The sequence below is a fragment of the Panulirus ornatus genome, chromosome 9 (assembly GCF_036320965.1).
Source record: "Panulirus ornatus isolate Po-2019 chromosome 9, ASM3632096v1, whole genome shotgun sequence".
NCBI classification, from domain to species: Eukaryota; Metazoa; Arthropoda; class Malacostraca; order Decapoda; family Palinuridae; genus Panulirus; species Panulirus ornatus.
This window is the reverse complement of record NC_092232.1, coordinates 55,612,949-55,636,602: the sequence shown is the minus strand read 5'-3', so window position 1 is coordinate 55,636,602 and position 23,654 is coordinate 55,612,949. Positions and strand designations below refer to the sequence as shown.

Here is a 23,654-nt window from a genome sequence, read left to right as displayed (position 1 = left end):
GTAAGTGTTGTGGCCGAGTGTTGTGGACAGGTTCTTTACGGCAAGATTTATTGCAGCGGGGTTGTTGCGGGGGGTTGTTGGGGGGATGTTGCGAGTGAGGGAGAGGGAGTATGGTGGTGAGGCTGAAAGTTGGGGGGAGGGGGTCGTCAAGTGCTGGACGGGAGACCAGGCCTTGCAAGCTCCGTTGCAAGAGGGACACAACAGACAGGAACTACAGTCATTCCTTCGACTCTACAACCTAGCTTGACTAGCACGGTATTCTCAACTAAAAATAAATGCATTTCACTTTTATGTTAATCATCATCGTCGCTATACAGTAACATATACATACTTAAGCCGGCCAACCATCGCCTGATGGTGTAGATCACACAGTCCTAGGATAGGATGTAGGCTGGCCTGCACGAGCCATACTTCAGAATGCACACATTCTAACTCATCATCCAAGTTTTGTGTCGAACATCAATCAACCTTCATATAATTTTTATGCATTAAGGACAAGAGACTCGACTCAAAATTCATATATTCATCGTACTAATATATATATATATATATATATATATATATATATATATATATATATATATATATATATATATATATATATATATATATATATGGCAGCCCAAATTGTCCTGTCATTCTGAGGTGGTCAGTGTGAGATGACATACTCCTTGAACCTGGCCCTGAACTCAAGCCTATAAGGCACAAGGTCGGTCGTCTGGACTCTGTAGTCCTTTAGTTGTTTTAGTCTACTGGATCAAAACCTGAGACAGTCCCGAACTGAGTGTGTACTGGAAGTATGGCATTACATAAGATTTTTTTATGCGTAGTGCTAAGCGTTGCAAAAATATGAAATAAAGAGAACTTCTACAACTAACTCAAGACCAGTTCAGAGAAAACGGGCTTGAGAATCGAAATCCTCAACGGCAGGTTTGTCAGTCGTTACGTCTGTAGATGATGATTAACTCTTGTTCATTGCTGCCCGGCAGATCAACAGCTCAGTCTAAATGACAAGCGCCACCGATATCTGGCACTGATGTCAGGATAAGAGTGACAACTGACCTCCTGGAGCTGAGAATCAGATGGATCAGCATAAAACGTCACATAATCAGGTACGGTAGCGGGAGGCAGAGGAGGAGGAGGAAGAGCGGGGGAGAGCTGCTGCTGCCGCTGGTGGCGCTCTAGTCTACACAGGTCGTACTGTACTTTGTTTACTTCTTGCGTAGGCGGTGACGTCCCTCGCACCACGCTTTATCATCACGTTCCACCGTTAATTCAACAACCCAGGGTCTACCACTTCGCTGGAAGGGGTTCGGAGAAACTGGGGCTCTTGAGGTGTTGGTGGTGAGCGCTTGTTGTGGTTGGGTCCTAGTGACACATACACACACACACACACCTAGAACCGCTCGTCAAAGTTGACGTGTGTGTGTGTGTGTGCAGTAGGACGGAGGACCCAGGAAAGCCACTATAAGAGCTTTACATGCAATAGCCGCTGTAGGTCCGTATGGAATCCTCTGTGTACGTCTTGCCTGGAATGACGCCGGGTTCCATATGGTGTCGGGGACAGTGGTGAGCATGGGGACACTGGCACAAAGTGTTAGTGTTCACCTCCTCAAACTGTGGTCTCTTCTTGACAGTGAAAAGACGGCAGGGCTCCTTCCGTTGACACCGAAGTCGCTGTCAGAAAAAAAAAATCACGTTAGAGCAGCTATACTATCTGTGATGTATCGATTGACTGAAAAAAATAAGTGAATCGTTCATAAGATGGTTCTTTACCCATGAATATATAAAGTAATAAGAACACAAGACTAAACTCCTGTCTTACACTCTGAGGGGAACAGGCGAAGCTGTACTGGAAACCTTGTCCCTGGTCGGTGTGGTAGGCTTGCCGCTTGATGATGTAAGCTACCGAGTTCCTGGGGCAGATGCAGTGCATGATCTGCTGAGTCACGTTGTCAGGGTAGGTGATGAAGGTCCACGTGACGTCTCGGAAGTAGCGGCATTTGGGCAGCTTTTTGATGGGTTCACACACCTGTCAACACCAGGACCCCTCGTTACCAACACAACATATATACAGATGCATTCAATATATATATATATAAATATATATATATATATATATATATATATATATATATATATATATATATATATATATATTTTTTTTTTTTTTTTTTTTTGTCGCTGTCTCCCGCGTTTGCGAGGTAGCGCAAGGAAACAGACGAAAGAAATGGCCCAACCCACCCCCATACACATGTATATACATACGTCCACACACGCAAATATACATACCTACACAGCTTTCCATGGTTTACCCCAAACGCTTCACATGCCTTGATTCAATCTACTGACAGCACGTCAACCCCGGTATACCACATCGCTCCAATTCACTCAATTCCTTGCCCTCCTTTCACCCTCCTGCATGTTCAGGCCCTGATCACACAAAATCTTTTTCACTCCATCTTTCCACCTCCAATTTGGTCTCCCTCTTCTCCTCGTTCCCTCCACCTCCGACACATATATCCTCTTGGTCAATCTTTCCTCACTCATTCTCTCCATGTGACCAAACCATTTCAAAACACCATCTTCTGCTCTCTCAACCACGCTCTTTTTATTTCCACACATCTCTCTTACCCTTACGTTACTTACTCGATCAAACCACCTCACACCACACATTGTCCTCAAACATCTCATTTCCAGCACATCCATCCTCCTGCGCACAACTCTATCCATAGTCCACGCCTCGCAACCATACAACATTGTTGGAACCACTATTCCTTCAAACATACCCATTTTTGCTTTCCGAGATAATGTTCTCGACTTCCACACATTCTTCAAAGCTCCCAGAATTTTCGCCCCCTCGCCCACCCTATGATCCACTTCCGCTTCCATGTTTCCATCCGCTGCCAGATCCACTCCCAGATATCTAAAACACTTCACTTCCTCCAGTTTTTCTCCATTCAAACTCACCTCCCAATTGACTTGACCCTCAACCCTACTGTACCTAATAACCTTGCTTTTATTCACATTTACTCTTAACTTTCTTCTTTCACACACTTTACCAAACTCAGTCACCAGCTTCTGCAGTTTCTCACATGAATCAGCCACCAGCGCTGCATCATCAGCGAACAACAACTGACTCACTTCCCAAGCTCTCTCATCCCCAACAGACTTCATACTTGCCCCTCTTTCCAAAACTCTTGCATTCACCTCCCTAACAACCCCATCCATAAACAAATTAAACAACCGTGGAGACATCACACACCCCTGCCGCAAACCTGCATTCACTGAGAACCAATCACTTTCCTCTCTTCCTACACGTACACATGCCTTACATCCTCGATAAAAACTTTTCACTGCTTCTAACAACTTGCCTCCCACACCATATATTCTTAATACCTTCCACAGAGCATCTCTATCAACTCTATCATATGCCTTCTCCAGATCCATAAATGCTACATACAAATCCATTTGCTTTTCTAAGTATTTCTCACATACATTCTTCAAAGCAAACACCTGATCCACACATCCTCTACCACTTCTGAAACCACACTGCTCTTCCCCAATCTGATGCTCTGTACATGCCTTCACCCTCTCAATCAATACCCTCCCATATAATTTGCCAGGAATACTCAACAAACTTACACCTCTGTAATTTGAGCACTCACTCTTATCCCCTTTGCCTTTGTACAACGGCACTATGCACGCATTCCGCCAATCCTCAGGCACCTCACCATGAGTCATACATACATTAAATAACCTTACCAACCAGTCAACAATACAGAGATGTTTGAGGACAATGTGTGGTGTGAGGTGGTTTGATCGAGTAAGTAACGTAAGGGTAAGGGAGATGTGTGGAAATAAAAAGAGCGTGGTTGAGAGAGCAGAAGAGGGTGTTTTGAAATGGTTTGGTCACATGGAGAGAATGAGTGAGGAAAGATTGACCAAGAGGATATATGTGTCGGAAGTGGAGGGAACGAGAAGTGGGAGACCAAATTGGAGGTGGAAAGATGGAGTGAAAACGATTTTGTGTGATCGGGGCCTGAACATGCAGGAGGGTGAAAGGAGGGCAAGGAATAGAGTGAATTGGATCGATGTGGTATACCGGGGTTGACGTGCTGTCAGTGGATTGAATCAGGGCATGTGAAGCGTCTGGTGTAAACCATGGAAAGCTGTGTAGGTATGTATATTTGCGTGTGTGGACGTATGTATATACATGTGTATGGGGGTGGGTTGGGCCATTTCTTTCGTCTGTTTCCTTGCGCTACCTCGCAAACGCGGGAGACAGCGACAAAGCAAAAAAAAAAAAAAAAAAAAAAAAATATATATATATATATATATATATATATATATATATATATATATATATATATATATATATATATATATATATATATATTTTTCTTTTTTTTTCAAACTATTCGCCATTTCCCGCATTAGCGAGGTAGCGGTAAGAACAGAGGACTGGGCCTTTTTCGGAATATCCTCACCTGGCCCCCTCTGTTCCTTCTTTTGGAAAATTAAAAAAAAAAAAAAACGAGAGGGGAGGATTTCCAGCCCCCCGCTCCCTCCCCTTTTAGTCGCCTTCTACGACATGCAGGGAATACGTGGGAAGTATTCTTAATCCCCTATCCCCAGGGATATATATATATATATATATATATATATATATATATATATATATATATATATATATATATATATATATATATATATATATATATTGGAAAGGATCACAATTGAGTGCGTGATCAAGTATATTCCTATGAGTCCAAGGATAGGGAGCTGTTGTTTCGGTGCATTACACATGGCAGCAAGAGACAGTGTGAGCGAATGTGGCCGTTTTTTGTCTGTTTCCCTGGCGCTACCTCGCTGAAGTGGGGTGAAGCGATGCTGTTTCCTGTGGGGTGGGATGTAGCTAGAATGGATGAGGGCAAGCAAGTATGAATATGTACATGTGTATTTATGTATATGTCTGTGTATGTGTATGTATAAATGGTGATGGCCGAGTGCACTCATTGGTGATGACATAGTATACTAGTAATGACACAGTGATGGCACAATACACTGGTAATGGCACCATACACTAGTGATGGCACAATACACTGGTGATAGCACAATACACTGGTAATGTCAAAATACACTAGTGATGGCACAGTACTCTGGTAATGGCACAACACACTAGTGACGGCACAATACACTAGCGACGGCACAATACACTAGCGATGGCACAATACACCAGTGATGGCACAATACACTGGTAATGGCACAATACACTAGTGATGGCATAATACACTAGTTGATGGCACATACATTAGTGATGGCACAATACACTAGTGATGGCACAATACACTGGTAATGGCACAATACACTAGTGATGGCACAATACACGAGTGATGACACAATACACTAGTAATGGTACAATACACTAGTCATGGCACAATACACAGTGATGGAACAATACACTGGTAATGGCACAATGCACTAGTGATGGCACAATACACTAGTTGATGGCACAATACACTAGTGATGGCACAATACACTGGTAATGGCACAATACACTAGTGATGGCAGAATACACTGGTAATGGCACAATGCACTAGTGATGGCACAATACACTAGTTGATGGCACAATACACTAGTGATGGCACAATACACTGGTAATGGCACAATACACTAGTGATGGCACAATACGCTAGTTGATGGCACAATACACTAGTGATGACACAATACACTGGTAATGACACAATACTCTAGTGATGGCACAATACACCAGTGATGGAACAATACACTAGTAATGGTACAATACACTGGTGACGGCACAGTACACTAGTGATGGCACAATACACTAGTGATGGCACAATGCACTAGTAATGGCACAATATATTAGTGATGGCACAATACACTGGCAATGGCACAATACACTAATGATGGCACAATACACCAGTGATGGCACAATACACTAGTGATGGCATAATACACTAATGATGGCACAATACACTGGTAATGGCACAATACACTAGTAATGGCACAATACACTGGTGGGGACACAATGAACTAGTGATGGCACAATACACTAGTGATGACACAATACACTGGTAATGGCACAATACACTAGTGATGGCACAATACACTGGTAATGGCACAATACACTAGTGATGGCACAATACACTAGTGATGGCACAATACACTAGTGATGGCACAATACACTAGTGATGGCACAATACACTAGTCATAGCACAATACACTAGTCATGGCACAATACACTAATGATGGTACAATACACTAGTCATTGCACAATACAGTGGTAATGGCACAATACACTAGTGATGGCACAATACATTGGTAATGCACAATACACTAGTGATGGCACAATACACTAGTGATGGCACAATAACAAGTGATGGCACAATACACTAATGGTGGTACTATACACTAGTGATGGCACAATACACTAGTGATGGCACAATACACTAGTGATGGCACAATACACTAGTGGTGGTACAATACACTAGTGATGGCACAATAAACTAGTGATGGTACAATACACTAGTGATGGCACATACATTAGTGACGGCACAATACACTAGTGATGGTACAATACACTAGTGATGGCACATACATAAGTGATGGCACAATACATTAGTGACGGCACAATACACTAGTGATGGCACATACATTAGTGACGGCACAATACACTAGTGATGGTACAATACACTAGTGATGGCACATACATTAGTGACGGCACAATACACTAGTGATGGCACAATACACTAGTGATGGCACAATACACTAGTGATGGTACAATACACTAGTGATGGCACATACATTAGTGACGGCACAATACACTAGTGATGGCACATACATTAGTGACGGCACAATACACTAGTGATGGCACATACATTAGTGACGGCACAATACACTAGTGACGGCACAATACACTAGTGATGGCACATACATTAGTGACGGCACAATACACTAGTGATGGTACATACATTAGTGACGGCACAATACACTAGTGATGGCACATACATTAGTGATGGCACAATACACTAGTGACGGCACAATACACTAGTGATGGCACATACATTAGTGACGGCACAATACACTAGTGACGGCACAATACACTAGTGATAGCACATACATTAGTGACGGCACAATACACTAGTGATGGCACATACATTAGTGACGGCACAATACACTAGTGATGGCACAATACACTAGTGATGGTACAATACACTAGTGATGGCACATACATTAGTGACGGCACAATACACTAGTGATGGTACAATACACTAGTGATGGCACATACATTAGTGACGGCACAATACACTAGTGATGGCACAATACACTAGTGATGGTACAATACACTAGTGATGGCACAATACATTAGTGATGGCACAATACACTAGTGATGGCACATACATTAGTGATGGCACAATACACTAGTGATGGCACAATACACTAGTGACGGCACAATACACTAGTGATGGCACATACATTAGTGATGGCACAATACACTAGTGATGGCACAATACACTAGTGATGGCACAATACACTAGTGATGGCACAATACACTAGTGACGGCACAATACACTAGTGATGGCACAATACACTAGTGATGGCACAATACACTAGTGATGGCACAATACACTAGTGATGGCACATACATTAGTGATGGCACAATACACTAGTGATGGCACAATACACTAGTGATGGCACAATACACTAATGACGGCACAATACACTAGTGATGGCACAATACACTAGTGATGGCACAATACACTAGTGATGGCACAATACACTAGTGACGGCACAATACACTAGTGACGGCACAATACACTAGTGATGGCACAATACACTAGTGATGGCACAATACACTAGTGATGGCACAATACACTAGTGACGGCACAATACACTAGTGATGGCACAATACACTAGTGATGGCACAATACACTATACAGTTTTTGTTCTCAAGATGAAGATGCACTTGACAGGTTGGTGATGACTGGCTAAACGTAACATGTCCGAATAACATCGTTGTATTTCAAATAATTACCAAATAATGTGAATCAAAACTTATTTACTAACTGAAATTTCTCCTTCAGATGTATGTTAATGTCGCGTAATAATGCTAACGAGTAAAGAGATTATGAAGTAATGTGTTGGTAAGTCTAAGTTGAATTACAACACTCGCCCAAGTCCACGATCAGTGATTGTTTTCGGATGCACGTTACTTCATTCGTACACATATTTTAACGTACATTGGGACAAACTGCACTAAACATAAGAAGAAACATGGAATTATCAGTTTCTTTTCTGAAGACCAGAATCTGCTGGTCCCTGTAGTGAGGTCGACCCACCTTGAACATCTTGGTCTTGTCGCTGATGGTGTGGCCGTCCGAGGAGTCCAGGGTGGCACTGCAGGTCTGGATGGCGGGGCAGCGGCACTGACGCTCCACACGAGGACTGTCGTACATGTCTACCTTGTTGCACACTGACCACGGCGAACACATGGGCAGCTCATCTTCCGTCTTCTGCAAGCACAGATACAACTTACAGACTTGCTCGCAAGATAGGAAGATGCTAATGAAAAGATCTGTAGATACGGAGAGGTGTCCATGTATGTACGTTTTCTTGTGAGGTTGTCTGTGTAGCTTGGAGTGGCGGGGAGGGGGGGGGGAGAGGTGTATGGGGTGAGGGGAAGGGGAAACAACTATTTGCTACAGGATTTCAAGAAGGGGTTTATTGTTAGGAGGCTGGAGGTAGGGGGAGAGGAAGGTTTGATAGGTATTTGTGAGGGCAGAAGTGGTCGTTGTTACGCGACACAAGAGATGAGAAGTGGTCAGTGTCAGGAGGGTTAATACCCAGCGTCACACAGTCCACGTGTGACGGACACCGCGATCCTACCGTGGAGGGGGGAATGCTGTTGGCAGAGGTGTTGGCCGAAGGATAATTTTGCCAGTGGTGGTGGCAGCATAGCACGTGATGATAGCAGTAGTGGTGGTAGCAGCACGTGATGATAGTGGTGGTGGTGGTGGTGGCACGAGGTAATGGTTGTGGTAATGGCAGTAATGGCGATGATGGGGTAGTACGGAGGCTGACACGATTTCTCCGTAGAGAGGCTGCCCCCGGGGCCGGAAGCCAAGATGAGGTTTGTGATGGGTGGTAGCAAGCGGGACGTCCCCCCCCCCCCCCACACACACACACACTCCCCCTCTCCTCCCACCTCCTTACTCTTTGTCTCTTTCCACATTCATACATACATATATAAATACGTATATTCACAAACATACACGGAGTTAAGTACACAGACGCGTTCTCCTCTTCTTTCAAGTCCTTGTAGTGATATTGTGGCTTGGGGGGGATGTGTGACCGGGGGTCCATTATGATTCTCCCATCATCAGGCCAAACAACCTGAAACATCGACCACAACTGAGCCATCTTCAGGTACAACGTTATCAAAAACCCAACAGACTACAACGCACCCTTTCCCCACTCATACTTACAACTGCCTACCATAACAACCAAATCTTACTACAATTCGTGAGTGGGCGTCATATACCAGTATAACAGTACCATGGATCTGTATTACGACATCCACCGAGGTGGTCATACATGCGATGCTCCTCTTAGGCCACAACGTTACGTGAAGTGACCACCCACACGTCCGTCTCTGGACCAGGGGTGTGTGAGGGAACCTCCCTCACAGATCTGCCTACGTATTTCCAGGAGTATCATATGATCCAGGTATTTTTTCTCCCATTAAAATGGCTGATTTCCTCTCATTTCGTGGCGAGGGGCGTAGGTGTCATGACCTCCCCTGACCTGCCATGACCCCGTGACCCCCCCCCCCCCACCATCACCCCTCCTTCCCGCAAACACCCTCCTTACCATCACACATAGCCTGTACCGCCTACACTGACACTCACCTTATAACACCAAGCGTATCCACTGCTGCCTCCACCCACCCTTCCATAACCTCCTCTTCACCATCTATGTCTGTGTTTATCAAGTGTGTGGCACTTATGTATGTGGATCCTTCATAACCTATAGTCAGTCCACATAACCACGTTACACTTACATCATTAAGGTATACCAATACTACTGTCCCCTAGTCACTCTCGTATCACACTTTTACCAATTATTATTATGAATCGTTTATTAGACAGGAACTGATACAGTGTGACATTATTTACATGGTACAACAGTACATCATCAGCTCATGCTCAAAGGGTGCGTGAGCGTAGTCAATAGACTATTACAACTGCCCTGTATGGGTGCTAATTGTTAAAGTGGTCACAGTAATACAGAAATAAAAAATATAAGTGCAATATGAATCTAAAGCTCCCCTCATGCAAGCGTAAGGGGAAAGATTTCTTTTGTTGAATCGAAAGATAACTAAAGTGGAGTGGGGGACACAAAGACGCATGCCGGAGGAGACCTTTCTATGTGAGCTGGGGTTACCAGCGGCGTGCCGCAGGGCGCACTCTTAAACCCCATTTTTCTTCTTGATCTGAACTGGATTTATACCAGTAAGCCTGCGTATGATGATAAGGTCGTGAGAGGAGAAAGGAAATTACCAGGACTGCATTGGTTTTGGGAGGCTCCAAGAGTTTGTCTGATATACTGCCGACGAAGATGAAACACAATGAAAGAAGGTTTCGATATGGCCATAATCTGGCAAGAAACAGGAGACACGAATCTGTGTAAAAGGGATCTGGAGATCGAGAGTGTGCCCAACCTATCAACAGGACACCAAATCAAGAAATCTATCAGGGAGACTAACGCTCTGCTGGTGATTAACGAGAGAATTCAATCTTACCCGATATATAAGATGTTTAACATGACGCTTACAATTCATATTTGCACCTAAATATGAATATTGTCCCTGGGGATGACAGGAGACAGAGAGGGGGTGGGTGCAATAATCAGTTTCAGTAAAAGTTAGACGAAATCGAGGATTTCCCCAGTAGGCACAGGTCCTGATACTGTCTGGCTCAGCCGAGAGAGGCGAGAGCACTTATACAAACACTAACATGAATGTGCATCTCAGGTCTGGACACAATGTTGAAAAGAAACGAAGAATCAGTACACACACTGGTTCAGATGAAGAGGGGAAAAAAGTACCTGAGATAAGAGATCTGAGGTACATGGAGAAGATACAAGCTGGAAAACTTGATAAGAAAGATGCACAGAAGACGTTTATGGAACAAGAAATGTGGATGAATGGAAATAAGTGAAGTAAACTGTGATTTGTGATGATTTAAAAAGATTTACTTTGTTGCGTGATGGTGAAGGCCAGCAAATGGGCCCCGTTGGTGTATAGAACTTCTCCCTGTACTGTAAAACTAACTAGACAACTGCTCACACACACACACACACACACACACACACACACACACACACACACACAGAGCAGGATGAGGGACTGGAAATTGGGGTCAAGTTCAAACCTCAGCGCCGTCCGGGGTCAGGAGCAATGAATGAATGAATGAATGGGCGGGCGACGAGCTCCTACGCAACGGGGCTTTTCCCACGGGGGCTGACTGGGGCTTGAGGTAGGTGTTCAACCTTGAGCAAGGTGGCTCAGGAGGCGGCGCACAGGGACAGGCGAGGTGATCAAGCATAGCTAAGGCAGATATCACCTTGCAGCAACACCAGGTTATATAGCGTCACCAGCAGCAACACCAGGTTATATAACGTCACCAGCAGCAACACCAAGTTATATAACGTCACCAGCAGCAACACCAGGTTATATAGCGTCACCAGCAGCAACACCAGGTTACATAGCGTCACCAGCAGCAACACCAGGTTATATAGCGTCACCAGCAGCACCAGTAACCTGGCAACACCAGGTTATATAGCGTCACCAGCAGCAACACCAGGTTACATAGCGTCACCAGCAGCAACACCAGGTTACATAGCGTCACTAGCAGCAACACCAGGTTATATAGCGTCACCAGCAGCAACACCAAGTGATATAGCATCACCAGCAGCAACACCAGGTTACATAGCGTCACCAGCAGCAACACCAGGTTATATAGCGTCACCAGCAGCAACACCAGGTGATATAGCGTCACCAGCAGCAACACCAGGTTACATAGCGTCACCAGCAGCAACACCAGGTTACATAGCGTCACCAGCAGCAACACCAGGTGATATAGCGTCACCGGCAGCAACACCAGGTTACATAGCGTCATCAGCAGCAACACCAGGTTACACAGCGTCACCAGCAGTAACAACAGGTGATATAGCGTCACCACCAGCAACACCAGGTTATATAGCGTCACCAGCAGCAACACCAGGTTATACAGCTTCACCAGCAGCAACACCAGGTTATATAGCGTCACCAGCAGCAACACCAGGTTACATAGCGTCACCAGCAGCAACACCAGGTTATATAGCGTCCCTAGCAGCAACACCAGGTTACATAGCGTCACCAGCAGCAACACCAGGTTACATAGCGTCACCAGCAGCAACACCAGGTGATATAGTATCATCAGCAGCAACACCAGGTGATATAGCGTCACCAGCAGCAACACCAGGTTACATAGCGTCACCAGCAGCAACACCAGGTTACTAGCGTCACCAGCAGCAACACCAGGTTACATAGCGTCACCAGCAGCAACACCAGGTGATATAGCGTCACCAGCAGCAACACCAGGTTATATAGCGTCACCAGCAGCAACACCAGGTGATATAGTGTCACCAGCAGCAACACCAGCTCACATAGCGTCACCAGCATCAACACCAGGTTATACAGCGTCACCAGCAGCAACACCAGGTTACATAGCGTCACTAGCAGCAACACCAGGTTATATAGCGTCACCAGCAGCAACACCAGGTTACATAGCGTCACCAGCAGCAACACCAGGTTATATAGCGTCACCAGCAGCAACACCAGGTTATATAGCGTCACCAGCAGCAACACCAGGTTATATAGCGTCACCAGCAGCAACACCATCCGGTGGTGGTTTGTTGTGCTGGTGCTGTGCGGCTGTGGTGGGGATGGTGTGGTTTGTGGTGGTGTGCGTTGGTGGGAGAGACTATGCGGTGGAAGTGGTGGAGGAGGTTGTGTGTGGTGGTAGGAGGTGGTGGAGGAGGTAGTATATGGTAGTGGGAGGGGAGATAGACTGTCGTGCCTCCCCCCTCACCACCGTGGCTAGTGTGGTAACCATCAGTTGTACTTCCCACTCCATGACAGAATATCAATCAGCTGGTGCATTGTGGAGAGAAGGGACGGGGAAATATAGAGGGGTGGACGTGATGTAGATGGTCCATCGCAGTGTGAGGGAGGGAGGGAATATGCTACACGCGCTGCCACAGGCCTCAAGCCTCACCAAAAACTAGCACTGCCCTCAGCCAGGCCCCAGGGCCCCCGCTGCCCACCTCTGCCCTCTGTGACTTGCAGGGCTAGACTTGTGTGTGTGTGTGTGTGTGTGTGTGTGTGTGGTGGGGGGAGGTAGGTGGAAGTGGGAGGGAGGTTGGGGTGCTTCGCCCAGGGCTTTGGAGGGAAGAAGGGGTGGGCAGGTTAACAGGTAGCCTCTCCCAACTACCAGTTAACTGTTAACGGTGGTGTCGGATGTTTATATAAATTCAAGCCAGCGGGAGTAGTGGTAGCCCAGAATGCGAAGGCCGTGAGACGAGACGGTGGAGGGGGTGGGGTGGGGGGTGGGATAATGGCTGCCAACACAGCCCATTCCCCCAAGTCAAACAAAGGCTTAAGAACGTGTGGTCAGTGGCGGACGCCGCCACGATGGTGCTGAGGGAACGCCAGCCGCGAAGAATGCGCCAGGCTGCTCCTGCCCGGCGCCACTCCATGCCACGCCCTACCTTACCACGCCAGGTAGGAGCAGAAGGGGCGCGGGAGGCAGCTTACACAGCATCATGTGCGGTACTGGGTAGGTAGGGGGGTACTGCTTGGCACAGGGTACATTCAATACAGTGATCTTGGTGGCATCGCATGTCTTATATTTTTTTTTTTTTTTTTTGCTTCGTCGCCGTCTCCCGCGCTTGCGAGGTAGCGCAAGGAAACAGACGAAAGAAATGGCCCAACCCATCCCCATACACATGTATATACATACGTCCACACAAGCAAATATACATACCAACACAGCTTTCCATGGTAAATCCCAGACGCTTCACATGCCCTGATTCAATCCACTGACAGCACGTCAACCCCGGTATACCACATCGATCCAATTCACTCTATTCCTTGCCCTCCTTTCACCCTCCTGCATGTTCAGGCCCCGATCACACAAAATCTTTTTCACTCCATCTTTCCACCTCCAATTTGGTCTCCCACTTCTCCTCGTTCCCTCCACTTCCGACACATATATCCTCTTGGTCAATCTTTCCTCACTCATTCTCTCCATGTGCCCAAACCATTTCAAAACACCCTCTTCTGCTCTCTCAACCACGCTCTTTTTATTTCCACACATCTCTCTTACCCTTACGTTACTTACTCGATCAAACCACCTCACACCACACATTGTCCTCAAACATCTCATTTCCAGCACATCCATCCTCCTGCGCACAACTCTATCCATAGCCCACGCCTCGCAACCATACAACATTGTTGGAACCACTATTCCTTCAAACATAGCCATTTTTGCTTTCCGAGATAATGTTCTTGACTTCCACACATTCTTCAAGGCTACCAGGATTTTCGCTCCCTCCGCCGCCCTATGATCCACTTCCGCTTCCATGGTTCCATCCGCTGCAAGATCCACTCCCAGATATCTAAAACACTTTACTTCCTCCAGTTTTGCTCCATTCAAACTTACCTCCCAATTGACTTGACCCTCAACCCTACTGTACCTAATAACCTTGCTCTTATTCACATTTACTCTTAACTTTCTTCTTTCACACACTTTACCAAACTCAGTCACCAGCTTCTGCAGTTTCTCACATGAATCAGCCACCAGCGCTGTATCATCAGCGAACAACTGACTCACTTCCCAAGCTCTCTCATCCCCAACAGACTTCATACTTGCCCCTCTTTCCAAAACTCTTGCATTCACCTCCCTAACAACCCCATATATATATATATATATATATATATATATATATATATATATATATATATATATATATATATATATATATATATATATATATATATGATTATTTTTTCATTACACTTTGTTGCTGTCTCCCGCGCTAGCGAGGTAGCGCAAAGAAACAGACGAAAGATTGGCCCAACCCATCCACATGGATGTACATAAACGCCCACACACGCACATATACATACCTATACATTTCAACGTATACATACACAGACATACATATATACACAAGTGCATATTCATACATATTGCCTTCATCCATTCTCGCCGCCACCCCGCTACACATGAAATGGCACCCTCCCAGCCCCCGCGTGCGCGCGAGGTAGCGCTAGGAAAAGACAACAAATGCGCACATTCGTTCACACTCAGTCTCTAGCTGTCATGTATAATGCACCGAAACCACAGCTCCCTTTCCACATCCAGGCCCCACAGAACTTTCCATGGTTTACCCCAGACGCTTCACATGCCCTGGTTCAATCCATTGACAGCACGTCGACCCCGGTATACCATATCGTTCCAATTCACTTTATTCCTTGCACGCCTTTCACCCTCCTGTGTGTTCAGGCCCCGATCGCTCAAAATCTTTTTTCACCTCATCCTTCCACCTCCAATTTGGTCTCCCACATCTCGCTCTCTCCACCTCTGATATATATATCCTCTTAGTCAATCTTTCTTCACTCATTCTCTTTGTCAATCTTTCTTCACTCGTTCTCTCCATGTGACCAAACCATTTCAATACATACTTTTCTGCTCTCTCAACCACACTCTACACATGCCTCACAACCATATAACATTGTTGGAACCACTATTCCTTCAAACATACCCAATTCTGCTCTCCGAGATAACGTTCTCGCCTTCCACACATTCTTCAACGTTTCCAGAACCTTCGCTCCCTCCCCTATCCTGTGACTCACTTTCGTTTCCGTGGTTCCATCCGCTGCCAAAGCCACTCTCAGATATCTAAAACACTTCACTTCCTCCAGTTTTTCTCCATTCAAACTTGCCTCCCAATTGACTTGTCCCTCAACCCTAGTGAACCTAATACCTTGCTCTTATTCACATTCACTCTCAGCTTTCTTCTTTCACACACTTTACCAAACTCAGTCACCAACTTCTGTAGTTTCTCACCCGAATCAGCCACCAGCGTTTTATGATCAGCAAACAACAACTGACACTTCCCAAGCCCTCTCATCCACAACACACTGCATACTTACCCCTCTCTCCAAAACTCTTGCATTCACCTCCCTATATATATATATATATATATATATATATATATATATATATATATATATATATATATATATATATATATACATATATATATATATATATATATATATATATATATATATATATATATATATATATATATATATATATATATATATATATCCCTGGAGATAGGGGAGAAAGAATACTTCCCACGTATTCCCTACGTGTCGTAGAAGGCGACTAAAAGGGAAGGGACCGGGGGGCTGGAAATCCTCCCCTCTCGTTTTCTTTTTTTTTTTTTTTCTATTTTCCAAAAGACGGAATAGAGAAGGGGGCCAGGTGAGGATATTCCCTCAAAGGCCCAGTCCTCTGTTCTCAACGCTACCTCGCTAGCGCGGGAAATGGCGAATAGTATGAAAGAAAAAAGAAGAAAAAAAGATATATATATATATATATATATATATATATATATATATATATATATATATATAATCCCTGGGGATAGGGGAGAAAGAATACTTCCCACGTATTCCCTGCGTGTCGTAGAAGGCGACTAAAAGGGGAGGGAGCGGGGGGCTGGAAATCTCCCCTCTTGTTTTTTTTTTTTTTTGATTTTCCAAAAGAAGGAACAGAGAAGGGGGCCAGGTGAGGATATTCCCTCAGAGGCCCATTCCTCTGTTCTTAACGCTACCTTGCTAACGCGGGAAATGGCGAATAATTTAAAAGAAAGAAAATATATATATATATATATATATATATATATATATATATATATATATATATATATATATATACACACACACGTCTGCACGTGTATGCGCATGTATACGTTGAAATGCACAGGCATGTATATGTGTGTGTGTGGGCCCTTAAGTACATACATGTGTATGAGGGTGGGTTGGGCCACTCCCTCATCTGCTTCCCCGCGCCACCCCGCTAACGCGAGAGACAGCGACAAAGCACAATAAATAGATAAATGAATAGATAATATGTTGCCAGATGTTACCAGATGGGCGTCAACAGGAGAGGTGGATAGGTCAACACTGGTCAGCTATGCCAGGAAAGCGGTCAGAAGTGGCTAAGGGGATAGCAGGTCAGCAGTGGTCGTCTATTAGAGGACGGGTCAACAGTGGTCAGGTGGGCCAGGAGTAGATCGGGTCAGCAGTGGTCAGGTAGGTTAGGAAGGCAGATCAGCAGTGACAAGGTGATATGGGTCAGCGGTGATCAGATGGGACAGCAGTGGTCAGGTGGTCTAGGAGGGTGAGTCAGCAGTGGACAGGCAGGAAAAGAGGGAGGATCAGCGGTGGCCAGGAGGGCGGATCAATAGTGCTTAGGTTGGTTAGGAGTACAGCTCAGAAGCGGTCAGGAGGTAGGTGGGTTAACGGAGATCATGTGGATGAGAAGTAATGGTCAGCAGTGGTCAGGAGTGCAGGTCAGTAGTGTCCAAATGGGTCAGAAAGGACGGGTCAGTAAAGATCATGTAGGTCAGGAAGGTGGGTCAGCAGCACTCATTTTGGTAAGGAGTAGGGGTGGTCAGCAGAACGTCAGGTGGGCTAGGGGTCTACGAGATGTGGTCAGCAGGATGGTGGAAGAATAGTGGTTCGATTAGCCAAGAAGGAGATGGATCAACAAGGGTCAGGTGGGGCCAGCTGTGCAGCACTCTCAGCTACCGAGAGACCTTGGTGGTCAGGAGCACCACACGCCTGGGTAATGGAGGCGACGGCGGAGGTGTTGGGTCGGGTCAGATACTGATGATGGGCGGTGTGTGTGTGTGTGTGTGTGTGTGTGTGTGTGTGTGTGTGTTGAGGCCGGAGAGGCCGGGCGATGCACCGGACCCGGGAGGGTCGTGGTGGAGAGCCATGGGGTCCGAGGACGTCAGCACCACCTCAGAGGACAGAGAGAGACATTAACAATATGAGAGAGAGAGAGAGAGAGAGAGAGAGAGAGAGAGAGAGAGAGAGAGAGAGAGAGAGAGAGAGAGAGAGAGAGAGAGAGAGAGAGAGAGAGAGAGAGAGAGAGAGAGAGAGAGAGAGAGAGAGAGAGAGAGAGAGAGGTATAAAAAAGGGGCAGTCGTGTGAGGCGTCGACGTCCCTCGGCCACCTACATCACCACCACCACTCACCACCAATACTCTCCATCACCATCACTCATCACCACCAATACTCACCACCACCATCACTCATCACCACCACCGTCGTCACCACCAATACTCACCATCACCATCACTTATCATCACCAACGTGGTACAATAACGTCACCAGGTAGGTGTGGGCGGCACGGAGCCACAGGGCTGGCCGCACCTCCACTTCCAGTGCCTCCGCTCGGCCCCCTCACGACCCAGTATTCCAGACTGGGGCTGCTGTGGGTGGATGGTGAGGGCGGGTGGGTGTGGGAGGTGTGGCGGTGAGCGAAATGTAGTGGGCTGGGTTTGCGGGGTGTTGCGACCTAGGAATGCTAGGTATGTGATCCTTCGCATGATTACCTTGAAGAACAGAGGCGGGGAGGCGGGCGTAACCCACCAGCCCCTCACCACCATGCTTGCCCACTCCAAACCACCGGCCATATAAGGTTCAAAATCGTGGCGTCGGCTCAAATGAATGGAATAAAAGGTTGGCAGGAAGAAGGGCGCAAGAGAAAGATGTGCAACTGCCTCCTAGGCCCTTACGGCAGGGTAGCAGAAGGCAGAATGGACCATGAATTCGAAATATAATCGGTGTTGGGTAATACCTGAGCTCCCTCCAACACTGCCTCGAAGAATTTCTGTACTTACTGTTGGCTGGCTACACGTGGGAGCTGGGTGTCTTGATGGCTGGCCCCAACATGGCTTCCGCCAACGCAAACACACCATCTCCCCACCTGACCTCGCTCCCTGGGCCTGCCTCAGGAGTAGCGCCTCCATCCTCATGAATGAATGAGTCCACGAGTGAATGGCGCCTGGGTGGTGGAGGGAGGGAGAAGCTGGGGTTGGGGGGTTGAGAAGCGGGTGAAGGCAACAATGATCGCTGGCAGCGTTGGTCGACCCTTAGATGACGGGGACCTGGCCTGGAAATCAGTTGTGGCAGGGCTCTCGTGTTTGTTGTGGCTGTGGTGGCTGCTGTGTCTTTGCTGTGGTGGTAGACGATAGTTACGGCATTGTGGTTAGGGTGGGGCAGTGTGTCTGCTGGGGTGGGTAGCAGTGTGGAGAGGGCACATCACTTGTTCTGGTAGTGTGGGAACCACCGCTAGCGATGGTAGCAGCGCAGGTACAGCAGCAGGTAGCGGGTCGCATCCGCAGCGGTAGCGGTGGTACGAGATGCCACCTGCACAGCTATTGGTGATGGTTGTGGTAATACTAGTTGTGATGGTTAGGGTAATACTGGTTCTAGTAGTTGTGGTAATGCTGACCACCACGGTGGTCAAGACCCTTCAGAATGTTGGGTTCTTACTACCACCTCCCCTTCGTCACTTTTCCCAGCGTCTGCACCACGTCCCTCACCACCCACACCACGTCCCTCATCACCCACACCACGTCCCTCACAACATCCCTCATCACCCTCACCACGTCCCTCACCACCCACACCACGTCCCTCACCACCCACACCACGTCCCTCACAACATCCCTCATCACCCACACCACGTCCCTCACCACCCACACCACGTCCCTCATCACCCACACCACGTCCCTCACAACATCCCTCATCACCCACACCACGTCCCTCACCACCCACACCACGTCCCTCATCACCCACACCACGTCCCTCACAACATCCCTCATCACCCACACCACGTCCCTCACCACCCACACCACGTCCCTCACCACCCACACCACGTCCCTCATCACCCACACCACGTCCCTCACACCCACACCACGTCCCTCATCACCCACAACACGCCCTTCATCACTCACACCACGTCCCTCACCACCCACACCACGTCCCTCATCACCCACACCACGTCCCTCACAACATCCCTCATCACCCTCACCACGTCCCTCATCACCCACGCCATGTTCTTCATCACTCACACCACGTCCCTCATCACCCACACCAAGCCCCTCATCACCCACACCACGCCCTTCGTCACTCACACTACGTCTCTCATCACCCACACCAAGCCCCTCATCGTCCCTCATCACCCACACCACGTCCCTCATCACCCACACCATGTCCCTCACCACGTCCCTCATCACCCATACCACGCCTTTCGTCACTTACACCACGTCCCTCATCACCTACACCAAGCCCCTCATCGTCCCTCATCACCCACACCACGCCCCTCACCACACACACCACGTCCCTCACAACATCCCTCATCACCCTCACCACGTCCCTCATCACCCACACCACGCCCTTCATCACTCACACCACGTCCCTCATCACCCACACCAAGCCCCTCATCACGTCCTTCGTCACCCACAACACGTCCTTCATCACCAACATCACGCCCCTCACCACGTCCCTTATCATCCACAACACGCCCCTCTACGTCCCTTATCACCCATACCACGCCCCTCACTATGTCCCTCATCACCCACACCACGCTCCTCATCACCCACACCACCCCCTCACCACGTCCCTCATCACCCACACCACGCTCCTCATCACCCACACCACCCCCTCACCACGTCCCTCATCACCCACACCACCCCCTCATCACGTCCCTCATCACCCACACCACGTCCCTCATCACCAACAGCACGTCCCTCATCACCCACACCACGCCCCTCATCACCAACACCACGTCCCTCATCACCCACACCACGCCCCTCAATACGTCAATCATCACCCACACCACGCCCCTCACCACGTCCCTCATCACCCACACCACGCCCCTCACTACGTCAAACATCACCCACACCACGCCCCTCACTACGTCCCTCATAAAGCGAGCAAGTAGATGTGAGAGTGACTCCGTATGAGCACGTTGATGTGAGAGTGATCATGTGTGAGCACACATGTGAGAGTGACTCCATGTGAACAAGCAGATATGAGAGTGAGCCCGTGCGAGCACGTAGATGTGAGAGTAACCCCGTGTGAGCACGTAAATGTGAGAGTGGCCCTGTGTGAGCACGTAGATGTGAGACCTCGTGTGAATAAGTAGTTGTGAAAGTGATTCCGTGTGAGCACGCAGATGTAAGAGTGACCCCATGTGAGCACGTATGTGTTTATGACTCCTGTGAGCACGTACATTTAAAAGTGATCCATGTGAGCTCGTAGATGTGAGAGTGACTCCGTGTGAGCACGTTGATGTCAGAGTGACCATGTGTGAGCACACAGATGTGAGGGTGACTCCGTCCGTGTGAGCACGTAAATGTGAGAGTGACCTCATGTGAGCAGGCAGATGTGAGGGTGACGCCGGTGAACTCGTATGATGTGAAGGTGACCCCGTGTCAGGAGAGGGGGGGGGGGGGGGGGAGGACTGTAGTATGACTTCCCTTACTGGTCCACAATGAAGAACGACCACGTGTATAAGAGAGAGAGAGAGAGAGAGAGAGAGAGAGAGAGAGAGAGAGAGAGAGAGAGAGAGAGAGAGAGAGAGAATGAATATATATATATATATATATATATATATATATATATATATATATATATATATATATATAAGTAAATGTGGTCGTGGGTTCGATTCTCAGTGAACGGCCTCGCCCCTTACGTGTCTCCCCCACCCCTTCTCCCAATGACACGGCAGGGCCCGTATGAATGAAGTGTTCCATGAATGAAGATTATTCTGAATGAAGCCGCTGGGAGTTGCTTGGCCCGTCCTCTTCCCCACCACCGCCATCCCCCCCCCCCTCTTACTCCTAAGTGCTCTCTCTCTCTCTCTCTCTCTCTCTCTCTCTCTCTCTCTCTCTCTCTCTCTCTGCCAGACCTGCTGGACCAAGGTGACCTTCCGGACCCTCTGGACCAAGTTGGACCACTGGGAGCAGCTGGACCAAGGTGGACCACCCGGAGCTGCCGGATCAATGTAGACCACAGATGTGTGGAAGCATGATGAACCAACGAGGCAAGCTGGAACAAAGGAAGAGAGGGAGCTACACACCTAGGATGGACCAACAGGACCTGCCGACCCATGATGGACCAACCTGGGTCCTACAAGATGGACCACCTTGTGGAACCAGCCTCGCCTGACAATGGCCCACGCACTCTCGGAGAGAGAGAGAGAGAGAGAGAGAGAGAGAGAGAGAGAGAGAGAGAGAGAGAGAGAGAGAGAGAGAGAGAGTTGAGGTGAGGAGAGACGTGAATGTCAGGGTGGCGGAGGAGTGGTGTCGACGATGGTGGAAGAGGAGGAGGGCCACCACTACCACCAACATTACTCCACCACCTGACCAGCGCGCCATAAACATGTTGGAAAATCTGACGATACGTGGCAACTCTTCTCACCTGAGTAACCCCCCCCCCCCACCCCCTTACGCTGTGGACTCCAGGCAGCCCCCAGCCCTGGGCCCCCCTTCCGGCCCTCTCTCCCACAGTAGCCCGCTACCAAGTCGCCCTGTAAGGACGCCCCTGCATAAAGTGCCTCCCAAGACATTATATGTAGATGATGTGTTGCACGACCCCCTTCACCGTCCCTACACAACGATATCCTCAACGTCAGCCAACGACCACAAACTAAGAACTATCCTAGCCACAGCGAGTGCCAGGCATGACAGCAGGAGTTTGTTCCTCAGGGCCCAGTACGTCTAGTACCACACAAGAGAGATGGGGCGAGTGGCTCTGTTGTGCCCCTCACACTAGTCACGGATGCCCAGGGGTCCGGCCAGGGGCACTGTAGTGGGTGGGGCAGTAGTGGTGGGTGTTGTGGACGGGGCAGTAGTGGTGGGTGTTGTGGACGGGGCAGTAGTGGTGGGTGTTGTGGACGGGGCAGTAGTGGTGGGTGTTGTGGACGGGGCAGTAGTGGTGGGTGTTGTGGACGGGGCAGTAGTGGTGGGTGTTGTGGACGGGGCAGTAGTGGTGGGTGTTGTGGACGGGGCAGTGGTGGTGGGTGTTGTGGACGGGGCAGTAGTGGTGGGTGTTGTGGACGGGGCAGTAGTGGTGGGTGTTGTGGACGGGGCAGTGGTGGTGGGTGTTGTGGACGGGGCAGTAGTGGTGGGTGTTGTGGACGGGGCAGTGGTGGTGGGTGTTGTGGACGGGGCAGTAGTGGTGGGTGTTGTGGACGGGGCAGTAGTGGTGGGTGTTGTGGACGGGGCAGTAGTGGTGGGTGTTGTGGACGGGGCAGTAGTGGTGGGTGTTGTGGACGGGGCAGTAGTGGTGGGTGTTGTGGACGGGGCAGTGGTGGTGGGTGTTGTGGAGGGGGCAGTAGTGGTGGGTGTTGTGGACGGGGCAGTAGTGGTGGGTGTTGTGGACGGGGCAGTGATGGTGGGTGTTGTGGGTATGGCAACAGTAGTGAGTT

At 48.2% G+C, this 23,654-nt stretch overlaps 1 protein-coding gene across 1 annotated transcript in view; it reads right to left on the bottom strand.

The window, feature by feature from the left end:
- Positions 1 to 553: 553 nt before the first annotated feature.
- aos (protein argos) overlaps positions 554 to 23,654 on the bottom strand; it is a 51,517-nt gene continuing 28,416 nt past the window's right edge. Inside the window, exons 2-4 of the mRNA XM_071665251.1 lie at positions 8,364 to 8,537; positions 1,826 to 2,032; positions 554 to 1,677 (exon numbers count right to left, since the gene is read on the bottom strand). Of these exons, the coding sequence (XP_071521352.1) occupies positions 1,477 to 1,677; positions 1,826 to 2,032; positions 8,364 to 8,537 (582 nt within the window). The 3' untranslated portion in view covers positions 554 to 1,476. The remainder of the gene's footprint in view (positions 1,678 to 1,825; positions 2,033 to 8,363; positions 8,538 to 23,654) is intronic.